The 13,921-nt window shown below is 42.0% G+C and overlaps 1 protein-coding gene across 1 annotated transcript in view; it reads left to right on the top strand.

The window, feature by feature from the left end:
• DICER1 (dicer 1, ribonuclease III) overlaps window positions 1-12,822 on the top strand; it is an 81,187-nt gene extending 68,365 nt beyond the window's left edge. Inside the window, exons 27-28 of the mRNA XM_027718404.2 lie at window positions 12,443-12,502; window positions 12,696-12,822. Of these exons, the coding sequence (XP_027574205.1) occupies window positions 12,443-12,502; window positions 12,696-12,822 (187 nt within the window). The remainder of the gene's footprint in view (window positions 1-12,442; window positions 12,503-12,695) is intronic.
• Window positions 12,823-13,921: the final 1,099 nt, after the last annotated feature.

Raw genomic sequence — 13,921 nt, 5'->3', positions numbered from 1 at the left:
TCAAATTTTAGGGTGGCAGTGGGACTTGAGGAGGGGACGGGGAAGAAGAGACCAACTGAAGCAGAACCTTGCAATAAGCAGAGATTGACCTTGGCCACTGGGTACTGCGGAAATCACTGAGCAGTTTTTGCCACTTCCAACAAACTTTAAGCTTCAAGTATCCCTGAACTTAGTCCTCTGATGTCTAAAACAAATCCTGAAGAGTTTGTGACTCAACTGTGAGGGCTTCGTGTCTTAACTGCAGTAGTGAAAGCTGTGCCTTGCATCCAAAGCAAGTTTGTGGTGAGAAGAGCTGTGGTCTGTTCACTGTGCCAACAGTAAAGGTACAGTTTCTGAACCAGCCACACCACAGGCAGCAGGCATGGTAGAGTTGTGTTTTGTAGGTGGGAAACTGGTTTTGCTGTTAGAGGTACGACTGTAGTTGTGGCCTTCTGACATCACTCAGCTTAAAATCCTCTCCTGTTTTTCATCTTGTCATGATTGCTTACACTTCCTCAACCCCACATTGGAGCTACATTTCCTCATCACCATATTGTCATGATCTTCTGGCTTTTTTGAAAAAACATCTCTGCCCTGAGTCTTCACCAGGCAATGTCTCAAACTGAAGAGAAGCAGGTTAGATTGGTTCTCTGGTTGCAGTCTAATAGGCAGGAGTAAGCCCATTGGTGGTGATTTTCAGAGGACAGTTTTAAGCTTTTGACTGATTTCCTTGTAAAGCTAAATCTAACCTAATGTTAAGAAGTTGATTCCTTGCCGTGATCAAAGAGGTTCTGAAAAGGTCCTGGATGAGACGAGGCTGAAGAGATTTGAGGCTGACATGAAGGCACAGGAGACTACTTTGGTACTTATGGCAAGTATGAGGAAGCAGATGAAGCTGCGATTGGAGTCAACTGAGGAGCACAAACATTTTTCAATGGTGTAGGTAAAAGCAATCTTTGACAGCCAAGTTCTGACTCAGTCAATGGCCTAGCAAAAATCCCTGCATCTGCCTGATTTTTTCCAATATTGCATTATTTTTGTACAATTTCACCTAGTTGCCCACCACAGAGGTATCTAGCCAGTGGGCTCCCATTTTCTTGGAAACGCAGCTGGGGTTATCTTTGGGGAATCTGGGCAATGCAGTGTGTGGATACTGGAGAGAGGGCCTTCAAGCCTTCAACTCAACTCCCTCAGCAGCTGCACCACAGGGAGGTTCATCGGTTTTTGTGACCCACTGCCTGAGGGTGGGAGCTGAAGGCTGCAGGCTGGCCCTGCGGTCAGGACTGCTCACCAGTGATGGTTAGGTCAGAAATGCTCCAAATTGTGCTATGTTCTGCCACAGCTGCCTGTGCACCTCCCTCGCCTGCAACTGTGATTATGCCTTTTATACGATGCTCCTGAGACTTTGGTATAAGTTTCTCTGCTCCCCGTCCCCAACCATTTCTCTCGACTGTCAGTGTTTATAATGGCTGTGCACAATTCCTCTCCTCCCCTAACCCTCACTCCACCCCAGAGGCAGCTGTATTTCCACAGTGAATGAAGCAATTCCTGTATGTATGATTTTAAAGTGCTTTGGGACCCTTTGGGAGAGAAGGTGCAATTGTACAAGAACAAGATATTATTAAAACAGGAATCTGTGTAATAGGTGATAAATTTTGATACTGTATGTTTAATATAATATGACGGTTGTAAATCCAGTGAATTACCATAGGTATTTGCTGTGCAGTGTGTTTATGAATTGTTTGGGCAGGTGTTTTTCAAGTCCCAGTTTTTCACACAAAATATGAATTATAGGACAGTTTAATAATATTCCTTACTAGACTCCAATATGCCACAATTAACTACAGAAATATTATCACTTGGTGGCTGAGCTTGGTTGCTGATTAAGTTCATGTATAAGAAGGTAAATGAAAAAAGCAGCAGAGAGAAAAGAGACCTGCACAAGTTAACTTTTAGATCTCCCTTTCATCTCTTACAAGCAAATATCTTTTAAAGCTGCAGAAATCAATATTTTTGGTATTGTTCAACTGTATTTTACATGTGCTTCCACATAGCTTAGAAGCAGCCTATTTTGATTGCAATAATGAAATAGTTCTCTAAAAGTTTATATTCAATAGTTACACTATTTATATTTATTGATGTGAAGGGATATCTGTACTGCACATGTTATTTGAATGAAACCTTGTTGTATAGCTTTTAAATGAGATCCAAAATAATGTAATTCAGGATTACATACGGTCAGAATTTCTTATTTTTATTTTTTACTGACTTCCACATAAAAAAGACTTATAAAAAAAATTTTCCTGTCTATGAAGAAAAGAGAAGTGCTGTATTTCACTCTTCCATCTGCTTTTGTACTATGAGCTAAATCTCTACCTGAGCTGATATTACACCAAGCAGCACAGTAGTAAACTATTGAGAGGTAGGGCTGAGGAGAGCTTTAAACTTAGAGACTGAAGAACATCTTCTCCATCATGATAGGATTTTGTGAGTGTAAACCAGATTGTCGTTAGTTTTATGAAAACCTTTTGCTGGTGTTCTTTGAAGTGTAGAGTCCTTTGCTTGCCAAGTAGGTGTTTGCAGCTCCAGAGGAGTTGACACGACTTACACACTTCTGTAGCCATTGCTGGCACCTTCCAGATGAGTAAAGCTCATGGCCAGGTCTTGGAGGTACTGTGGTCCCACTGCTCCAGCTGATGTCCAGAGCGGCCGAGGGTCCTGGTCATCACTGCACACCTCTCCAAGTCCTGTCCCACCATGGCTCATGCCTTTCTGAGCACCCAGGAGCTCAGCACCACTAGATCAGGCCCATCATTGTGTGTCACTGGATCTCACTAGCACGACACTACGGGCTGGTAGCTGGGATGGAGTCTTACTTAAATATTTTCTTTCCCCTTGACTGGCATAAGGAAGGCGCCTGCAGCCCTCCCCCCTCCCCACACCGTGCCTCCTGTATGTGTAAAAGCTGCCCTTGGCCCCAGATGATATGTTTGCATTTCATAATTAATGCTGAACTCGACTTGAGGCAGATACGAAAGGACGATTTTTTAAACAGATGTTGCAGGTCACTTGTAAGTTATTTGTCAAATAAGTTTCAGAGCGCAAGCCGCTGCTTTTGCCATTGTAACCAAAGGCGTATTCTGTTCAGCAGCAGTAATTACAAAGCCAGGGCAACGCAGGGAAAATTCATCTTATTTAAAAGTGTTTTAGTGTCACCAAACAGCTTGCTATGCTATTAGGCAAGTTTTTCTAGACACATTCAAGTTGAGGATTTTAATTTGTTTGAAGTATTCTCTAAAACAGAATTATGTTGGAGTTTACATAAAATGAGAGAATGACATGAAAAGTTTTAACTTAAGCAGCAAAATATAAAGGCTAATCTTATTTAAAAGTAATATGTGTATCTTGATTGAGTGCCCAGATACACTCAACTGGGACATTTTAGTGGAATCGGTTCTAAGCTGTTACACTGAGTTATACAGAGTAGATTTTCCTGAGCTCACATTGCCAGACCTGAAATACTCTTGTGGCTGCATTTAATAAAGAAACGAAAGTCTTGGGTAAGGGGATATGATTTTTTATGACAGAAGGAATGCAAATAACTTTTAGTCTCATTGCCTAGACTGGGTTTGGTCTGATTTGATGGAGTTTAATAATGACTTATAACCTGTGCTGACAATGTGCAGACCCGCACAACGTCATTTAACTCATTTATTCTGCTTGCTGTAAAAACAAAGAGATGGCAAATAAATATATGGAAAGTTCATTGTTTGTCAGAGGGCCCAAGCCAAAAGTTTTCAGTGACCTTTTAAAATATAGTCCCAGGCTAGTACTAAAATGTCTGTCACTCAGCGCACACACTTGCACAATTTGGCCTTTTAACCCGTGCATCTTGTTTTTCTCTCTTTCAACTGGTTGTATGAATTTCAAATCAGCTGCAGCTATTTAAGTTTTTGCATTGGAGGATTACTGTAAATTGCAGTCTGACAATTACAATGTACAGCGCACAGGAGAGTTATTAATGGATAGGCCTACTGATGGCCTTTCAGCGCTGACGAGGGCCTGGTGTTCCTCACCCGTAATTAGATCCAGTGGTCGGGGTCTGCATGGATGAGGCAGAGAAGGGGGTCGGCCGGGGAGCGCTGCTTTATCAGAGGAAGATATCAATTGATCAGAGATAGTTACTATCGGCAACGTCTAAATCTCTAATTCACCTTCTTCTTAATGACTTGTATTGGCTTAAGAAGCTAAGTCATTTGACAGCACGGAGCTCGGCTGACAAAGCCGCGCAGGTGGTTTTAATAGAGGATTTCTGTTGCTTGAGATTTCACTAAAGACGGAGCAACAGTTCAACAGACACAACAGAGGCCAGTAAAAACCTCGGTCTGCTGCTCTGCTCTCTGAGGGTACCAGTGGGGCTCGGGCTGCAGCGAACCGCCACTCCCATTTACACGGCACTTTTTCCCTTTGCAAACCCAAACAAGGGCTCTCTCTGAGGTTTCAGTATTTATTTTAAGGAATGAATCTTATGTGGGCATAAATTATATTTGACAAATCAAAACCCTTCGGGGGGGGTGGATTTGTTTATTTTTTTTATTGCCTTACAAAAAACATTTTCTAGAACATAATGTTCCTGAAAAATTAAATACGTTTTAGGACAGAGTCCAATGCCCAGGAAGAACCAGTAAGCTTTGTAAAATCTGAAGACAATGGTCTTTTACCACTGAAAAACCCAGAAAATCAACAGACTGCAAGCCAAGTGCTTAGATTAGATGTGACTTCATGAACCAAAATGTCAGCTTTTTAATGAAGTAACCCAAGAAACAATGGTTTTGTGCTTAGATTATCACAGTGTAAATCCAGTAAGAGATGGGCACCTAACTCCTCAAGGCGCTGCTGATCCAGCCCTGATATTTTCTAGAAGGATTACAACCACCTGCCGGGAAGTTTTCCATGTAATAAAGCTGGTAGCCAAACTGATATTCACAGTATGTCCCAGAGACTTTTTATTATTATTATTATTATTATTATTCAGATGATGTATACCCATGGGAAATATAGGTTTGAGTCTGTTAAGGCTTTTTTTGGGGGGTGAACATTTGTGTAAAATCTTGTTCCAATCTCTTAACACATATTGAAGTAAAATCTAATTGAGTAGATCACTGGCGTAGGCAGAACTTTCTGTTGTTGTTCTTGGGGGAGAGCTCAACAGAAAAGCAGGTCTGTGAGACCTTGCATTGCAGCCTTGAGTGGAAACATATTTATCAGCACAAAGCCTGCTATTTTAAGCTGTTCTGGAACTAGTAAAACGGAGGGACCTTTCTTCTGGATTCACTACCAGGTTCATGACCTCAGTCTCAATACCACTTCTGGATTCATGTCACAGTTTCTACTTGTGAGCATGACTCGCCATTTGTACTTCCAATGAACTTGCAACCCAACTTTGTAAGCTATAGCTTTGCAGCTCCTAGGTCAGGGACCACTGGCCTGAAATGTTAAGAATAAACACATTGTGCACCTGTAGCGTGCTGTTATCTCTAGATCTTGAAGTGTGTTTGAAACTTGCTAATTATAGTTTATCAAGCTCTGAGTGTTATCCCTGTCAGAGGAGAAAACAAAGCCAGAGGGAAATAAGTAACTCTTCCAAAAGCAATAAATTGTTAAATGGCTTGCTAAGTAATTTGCTTAGACAGGGATATGGAATAAACTACAGTATGGATTGAAATCCTGATCCTTTGATACTGATGGTGAGAGTCACAGATCACAGAATCATTTAGTTTGAAAAGACCTCCAAGATCATCAAGTTGAATCTTTGACCAATCACCACCTTGTCAACTAGACCATAGCACTAAGAGCCATGTCCAGTCATTTCTCAAACACTTCCAGGGATGGTGACTCCACCACATCCCTGGGCAGCCTGTGCCAATTCTTGGGAACCTTTTCAGTGAACGAATTCTTCCTAATGTCCAACCTGACCCTCCCGTGGTGCAGTTTGAGGCTATAGCCTCTCATCCTGTCACTAGTTGCCTGGGAGAAGAGATCGATCACCACCTGGCTACAACCTCCTTTCAGATAGTTGTAGAGAGCAATAAGATTTCCCCTGAGCCTTTTTTTCTCCAGACTAGACAACCCCTACTCCTTCAGACACTCTTCATAGGACTTATTCTCTAGACCCTTCCCCAGCTTTGTTGCCCTTCTCTAGACTTGCTCCAGCATCTCAGTGTCTTTCTTGTAGCGAGGGGCCCAAAACTGAACAGAGGTCTCAAGGTGTGGCCTCACCAGTGCTGAGTATAGGGGGACAATCACTGGGCACACTATTTCTGATACAAGCCAGGATGCCATTGGCCACCTTGGCCACCTGGGCACACTGCTGGCTCATGTTCACCTCCTGTCAACCAGCACCCCCAGGTCCTTTTTCACTGGGCAGCTTTCCAGCCACTCTGCCCCCAGCATTGCATGGGGTTGTTGTGAATGAATGCAGGACTTGGCAATTGGTCTTGTTGAACTTCATACCTTTGGCCTCGGCCCACTGATCCAGCAGACACATTGGCTTCAGTATAATCAGAAGCATGTGCATTTTGCTTTATGTGAGGACAGTGCACAGAAGCCCAAGTCACAGATAATTATCATGTAATTATAAACTTTTGTCATTAAAATGAGAACTGTCATTTTGAAGCTGACTGAGATAGCTAGCTGGGGTGTCAGTGTCATCATGAATTTAATGGGGATGTATCAGCAGAAAGCTAACTGAAGAATGGTGTTGAGGTGGAGGGCTTATTCTCTGTACAATGAAGCAAAACAAAAGCATGGTCATAGCAATCATCTTCAACCCAAAATGTGCCTATTCTGCCATGGACAATGAGGAATGTCCAAAAAGTGCTTTTTGGAACAGATGTGTAGGTCAGCAGTTTGTCATAAAAAATGGTTTTATTTTAAAATTGCATGTGCTTATGCCCTTAGACTTCTGCTTTTTGTCTTTGGAGTTACATTGTGAAGAGAAGGTTTCTTCACTTATTTTCAGAGTAATCTGTACAGTGGAAAGCTGTTACTGTCATCTTTGGGTGCTAAAATTTAGTCACAAACTACTAGCAATGGTGGGGGGAATAAGCAACGTGGTTCTTCAAGATCTCAGCGTGTCACAGAAAGGTGTTTTCCTCGTATTGTGTGTCTTGTAAGAGCTGCTAGGTACTGCTGTTGGGGCAGGCCTGAGTCTCCACCATTCTGTCTGCAACTACATGCCAAATAGACAAAAGTTAAACTTCTCACTGAGGAAGAATTTGACACTAAGAATCAAGCACAATCTTTTCTCTTGCTGCAAGTCTGTCTTTTTTATTATTTAATTTTCTTTTAACTATGGGTTAGAATATTTCAATTTATTTTGTTTTACCTATTTTGAAGGACTTGCTGAAGGAACTGTTTTGGATGCAAAGAGCAAACCTTGATCACTCAGCCCTCAAAGGTGACAGTTTTGGCATGTTTGGAGGGTTTGAAGCAGGAGGGTCACATTCTTTGCTCGTGTTAAAAGGAGAACCTCGTCTGAGTCAGTCAAGCTCAGTTCATTTACACAGAGAAGATAGGGCCCAACAGTTTGCTCTGTAATGGTTTCCATAAGAGACATCTCGACTCAGTCCCTGTAATAGTGTCTGTGATGTGAATAATTGTCAATCTGTTAGCAATTTTGAGTAAACCTGTTAGCACCATGGTCTGATCAGCTGAATTTTGCAGAGAGATGTTGCTGAACCAATCTGTTGCTCACAGTCACATAGCTCTGGCAGTTCATCTCTTCCTACAGGGCAGAATAACATGGGAGCTGCTGATATTAGGTAACTCTCCTCCCTTTTGCTGGCCAATCACGACTGTGCCCCACTATGTAATATTTCAATTCAAACATGCTTATTCAGTTCAATAGCTTTGAAGGAAGTTGCTTTCCTGCTTAATGCCCATTAACTAATGACATTGGGGTAAGCTGGTCAAAAGAGGGTACATAACTAGTGACCTTATTCTACCAGGGTGCCAATGAACCAAGAACAAAATATGACTTTGTTTGTGCATTGAAGCATGTGTCTATACCTCATGCTTCTTCCCCAAGCAAAAAGGTTGCTAATTCAATCTTTAGTACACATCTATATATATACACACACTACATGTGTGTGTACATGACTTGCTTATCTGTGACTTGCATGTCAAGCCATCTGACGACAAAACAGAGAAAACCACCAGCTCTCCAGCTTCTGAAGTGAAGCTCTGCTGCAAAAAGCATTATAATGAATAACTGAATTCTGTCTTAGTGGTGCCTTCATCTTTTTATTCCTTTTAAAAATAAAGTCTGTTTTGACTGTTTTGCTATACTGTTAATAGACGGACACACTCAAAACGTTGGCAGTTATGTTCAAGACTGGATTAATATAGGTTTGTTATTTTACTAGCATATCCAAAGGCAAATAATCCTACTGGACTCCACCCTTCAGCTGTGAAGCAGGTTGTAAATCAGTCCCTTTTTTTGTTGTTTTAAAAGTAGTTTAGGAGCTTTAAAATGGAATTTAACATTATTACAGTCTGCTTGAATATTGTACAATTTCTAACTATTTCTTCTTTTTCATGTCCACTTTCCTGCCACTCAGAAGCTTCTAAAGAAAACAGTGCAGTCACTGCTAATGCCAAGGTGTAGCAGAAGTGCTTATACTGTTCTTAATGACTGTTCTCCCCAAAGTATTTAGTTGCCATAATTTTTAGCTTGCTAGGAAAACCCAACATTTACAGAGGGAAAGAATAAAGGCCAGGTTTTCAGACTTTGTCTTTAAAGCTTGAATGGGCAAATTTGTCCTTGCATCTTTACCTAGGAAAGCTCCAGTAGGTGCACAGCCAACAGTCCTTGTCCCTATGCTGTCCTCCTTTATGTATCACTATGGAAAAAATATTCCGCATCTGAAAATATGGAAGGAAATGGCTACTGGGTCAGGAGCCAGCAGTTCTGATGCTAGCACACATCCAGGCACATCCGTCAGGCACTCCATGACCTGTGAGAATTATATCCTAAAATATCCCTGGTTTTGTGTTTCTATTTTGAAATTGTGGTCTCTGGGTTTATTCTATTTCCTTGAAGTCAGAGCAATGTAATCTGAATGCTGAAGGAAACTTCTGTTTGAGCTGATCTTCTTAGATTCTTGACAGATTCTAAAAATAGGGCCTTCCTATCCATTAAGATAAGACTGAAACGCTGGTGACATTAAGCACAGCTATAATAGCTTTGGTGTTCTGGTCTGCAAAAAAATGTCCATCCTGTCTAGCGGGGCCATTGTGTTTGTCTGGTCTCTCAGACCTGGGTGAGAGGCTCCAGTCTATCAAATGTCACCTCCCACCATGTCCTAGCAGCTACTGTCCCCAGAGGTAGAGGCCCAGTGAACACACAACGTTTCAGAACTCTTGTGATAAAGCTTGTGTACTCTGGAAAGCAAACCTGCTTCTCCCTCACCTCGTCCACTTCTGATTTCATGTCCCTAAACCCCCTTATGCTGCTTGTTTTCATTTTCTTTGCAAGGCTCCCTTATCTGGCCTCCTGCTGGATCTCACATTCCCCTTCACATCCTGCCCCTGTGCCGGGAAGGGCACATGGGATCAACACAGTCTGTGTTGGGAGCGCTTGGCCTCACTGACAGACCAGCATCTGTGCACAGCATGCTGTGCAAACCCAAGGCTGCTGGCTGTGTCAGAAACATGTTTACAGTTTCCCAAATGTAAGGACTAAGAGGTGAAAAAATTATGATGTTTAAGTCCCTGTAATCTAACCACTGTGTAGATTGACATCCAACCTTGCTTTGCTGCCCTCACAACAGTGTATTCCCACCCCTGCCACCCCAGCAGCAGTGTTTGCAGCCTGCACAGCGATCGAGGCAAGGGAACTATTTTCATCACAGCCTGTCCTTGGGTATTTTACTGTTTTAAGGTCACATTAGCTTTAAGCTGGATCAGGTTCCTCATCTGACCTACTCCATAACTTTGGGAGCGCTGGCATCAACAGGAGGGAGAAGGCAGGGCTACTGGAGGTGGGGGAAGCACAGGCTGACACCAGTTTCCCCTGCCTCTGGTTGCGAGCTGTTGTGAGACCACCAGCTGTGTGTTCCTAACCTGCCTCTCTTGTCACACAGCCATGGGAGCATCACTAGGACCAGCTCCTGACCTGGTGCTCAGGTTACTTACTGAGCCATTGTGTCTGTATATGGCCCCATGGCCACAAAAAACACATTGGAAATGGATGACAATGGGTGGGTGAGGGAGAGAGCTGGGAACGATTGACAGTGGGTCAAAGTAGGTGTGGTGTGAAGCCGAACCTGTTCAAGGGCACGGATCAAAGCACCAGCTCATCGTGTTCATGTCAGACACAAACAAGTGTTTAGCAATTTACTTTGGGGGTCGGATAGAAGTACTTTACTCAATACTTCTGCAAGTATCAGTCTGTGTGCTGAGGCTCTCTCCCCACTCACCACCTTCCCCACCCACTACACACACAAAAACACGCACACAATGCCTTCTTTGTTTGTGTGGAAGAATGCTCCACGGGGAGCTGCACATCCCAGAATGCAGCTCTGTTTGTGTCTAGAGATGTGATGGATCACTGTGGGGAACCTTAAATCTCTACAGTGCTCAGATCTCTATCAAAAACAAGGGCAGCTGGAGTAGCTCCATTTAATGTAAACTACATGAATAGCTGGATTCCTTACCACCTTGTCAATGCCACCCCCAACTGCCAAGACCTGAGAGCCCCTGAGTCTACTGAAACGAAAAGGAGGTGAGGATTTTCTTTTACTTGGATGCAGGTATTTTAAAGGGAACATGGGAAATAATTAACACATAATTAACCTGTGGAACTTTCTGCCAGGAAGTATTACTGAGGCCAACCACTCTGCAGGGTTAGGAATTTATATGAATAATAAGAGGTCCAAAGCGGAAAAGGTATCAGCCTTCAAAGTAGGGAGGACATCATTAACCAAAATGAGTTAAGGAGATGGTTTTCTTATGAATAAATTATTTCCCAGTGGTCTGTTATGGGATGTCTTGTACCTTCCTGTGAAGCCTCTGGGAATAGCTACTGAAGAAGACAGTAGAGTACTGGTCTGATCCACTCTGTGAAGCATGTTTCCTATTAAATATACAAAATTGCAGATGTACTCTAGAGCTAATAGAGCAGCACCTACTCTGGTTCCTACTGTGCTCCAGAAAATAACTGCTTGTTCAAACAATGTAAAAAAAAAATATATCTTATTTGATCCTAGATCTGTCACTCTTGTAGATCACCATTATTTGAATGGTTCATTGTCACTTCATCTCACTGGAAAGTTGTTTACTAGAAATGAAAAAATATATATGGAGGGAGCCATTCTGTTTAGGGAGTGAACTACATAGAAATGTCAGAACAGACAAGATTGAATGACCATCCTGCCCAGGATGGACCTTTGCAGTGGTCTGTAGGTGCCTGAGGAAAGGACATAAGCAATGGAGTAAGTGAAGTTGTCCTTCCTGGTAAATGATCTGATTGTGGCACTTCATATCTTGTGGACTCCTGGAGCTTGAGGTTACATCCCTACCACATATTTTTGTTTTGTACCCTGTTCCCAAGGCCATAGGTTTGACTTCCTTTTCTCCTTTACCTTGCAGGAGATCGAAGCTTTTGCTATCTACTTCCTCTGCAGCATTTGTGATTTTGCACATTTCTACTCTATTTCATCATCTTAGCCACCCCAATACACTTTTGTAATTTCTTTTCAGTCAAAGTACTTTTTCCACTGATTGCTTCCATGTATGAAAGTTCAAAACATCCTTGTATTTTACTGCCCTCCATGGACTTTTCTCCAATATTCTTGTTGCCTTTCCCTTTTGAATTCTGATGCATCCTGCTAAAGACTGGGTAGCCAAAACAGCATCAGGGATTCACGATGTAGGGACACTGTGCATTTACTCACTGGAAAATGAGCACTGTGATTGTGTTCCTCTGACCCCAGAATCACATTTCTCTTTAGACTGCTGTGAAACCCAGAGCTGATACTTTCAGAGGACAAACCAGAATGAGACCCAGTTCTATTTTCTAAGTAGTTTTTGAGTCTGCTCAAGGAGAACAACTCCAGACACAACTCCTTCAGACAGCTCCTTGTGTTTTCTTTAGTGGGGAAATGAAAAATGTTTTTTCTAGATTTTTCACAAGAATGAAACTATATCGAATCAGACCAGAAATGTATCTTGCCCACAGCCCTGACTCTCTGACAGTGGCTTGTGGAGGCTTAGGGAAAGAACCAGGTGTTATACTGTGATATTTTCTGTACATATTTTCCATACATATTTTCCATATTATACCAGCCTGTGGCTTGGGAACTTCTTGGCCAGAAGTTGCATTTGTTTTGGTTCTCACAGTCCTTGGGGGACATTTTCTCTGTTCACATTCACAAGGATTTTTTAATACCTTTTATTTCAGCCGTTTATTAATCTGCAAGAGGAACTCATCCTTGAAGACCCTTGGTCTAAGGAAAAGTGGGTAAGAATTTTGGTTTCTGACCTTTTTTTGAAACTCCAGACTCATTCATCTGACAGCCATAATAGCCATTGGCTATTATAAAAAATATCTTTGAATATACTTTGAATATTAATGGAAAAGCATATTTTTCCATTTTTCTATATCCATATATTCCATCGTCCATATCCTTTTCCATTTGTCTATCCGCGTGTAGAAACCCAAGGGGATTGCAGTTCATGAAAGGTCTCCAACCTAGCTTGAAACTAGCAGCCTCAGAGCGCTTGGAGACGATGGAGAGGTGCACAGATCTCCATGGGTTATTCAGCCTTCTGCTGCCATGACTGCGTCGTTATCAGTACCCAGCAAGCCAGACGAAAGCTACTCTGCTGTCTGCTCAAGTCGCAGTCACGCCTCCAGGTTGCAGTATAGACACCCCCTCTGTCTGAGAGTGTTACACTACATGAGTTCTTCCAGTTATAATAAATTTGCAGTGAAATATGAAACACTGGCATATACATTTTTTTTGGCAAAAAGAAGCAAAAGTTGGAATTTAAAACTGTAATGCAACAAGTGAGCATGCAGATTTATGGACTTAACAAACACATACAACTTTTGAGACATGCCTAGCAGACATCATGCTTTTAAAATGTCACAGTTCATGTAGCTGTCACTTCAAACACTAAAGAAACTGGCACTCCCAAAGTGCTAGCAAGCTTTGACTGGACAGTAATAAGACTCAGAGGTCTAAAATTAAAAAAGTGTCCAAGAAAATGTATAACTTCTTAAAGACCTCATCTTGAATGTTTTATACCACACTCTAGTTTGCAAAGAAATGGTTGTCTGATCAGCTAAATAAAAATGAGATGTTTCCACTATACCTTTAGTAGGGGAAACAGTGCTGTTTGTAATGGAGCAGCTTCCATGGGGAGAGTTATGAGCCCCACTGACTGAAAAATATCTTCTCCTGAGGTTTGCTTGCCTTTTTCTGGTAGATATCTAATCGGTGATCCTGATGTTTTATGTTGTGGCCAATCTGAATTTCACTGAAGAATAGGATGTATTGTAGTTCTGCAGTTATCAAAAGCCTCATTTTAGTTCACAAGTCAGACAATTGTTCTTTCTGTTACAGTGTTTTAGTAATGTCAGCTTGGAAGTCTTACTGTAGCCTATTTTGGCAAACAAGGTACGCTGACCTAATTGAGACCTCTGGTATAAACAGACAAAACTACCTGGATTTTGAGACCTGCTGCCTTTCTCGTCCTAACAGCAGCAGACAGACACCCCTATGGAAGCAGCTCTCTCCTGCTGAAATGCACCAAATTGTTTGATAAATGAACATTTTCTTCCAGTTCTTCAGAAGGTTGAAGTAAATATTAAAGCCCATAATGCAGGAATGCTTTTTATGAATTCCAAACAGACTTCACTCTTTGAAGAAACATG

The sequence above is a fragment of the Pipra filicauda genome, unplaced genomic scaffold (genome assembly GCF_003945595.2).
Source record: "Pipra filicauda isolate LSUMZ 115617 unplaced genomic scaffold, ASM394559v2 scaffold27_size4233163_pilon, whole genome shotgun sequence".
Classification (NCBI taxonomy): domain Eukaryota; kingdom Metazoa; phylum Chordata; class Aves; order Passeriformes; family Pipridae; genus Pipra; species Pipra filicauda.
This window is presented reverse-complemented; position numbering and strand designations above follow the sequence as displayed.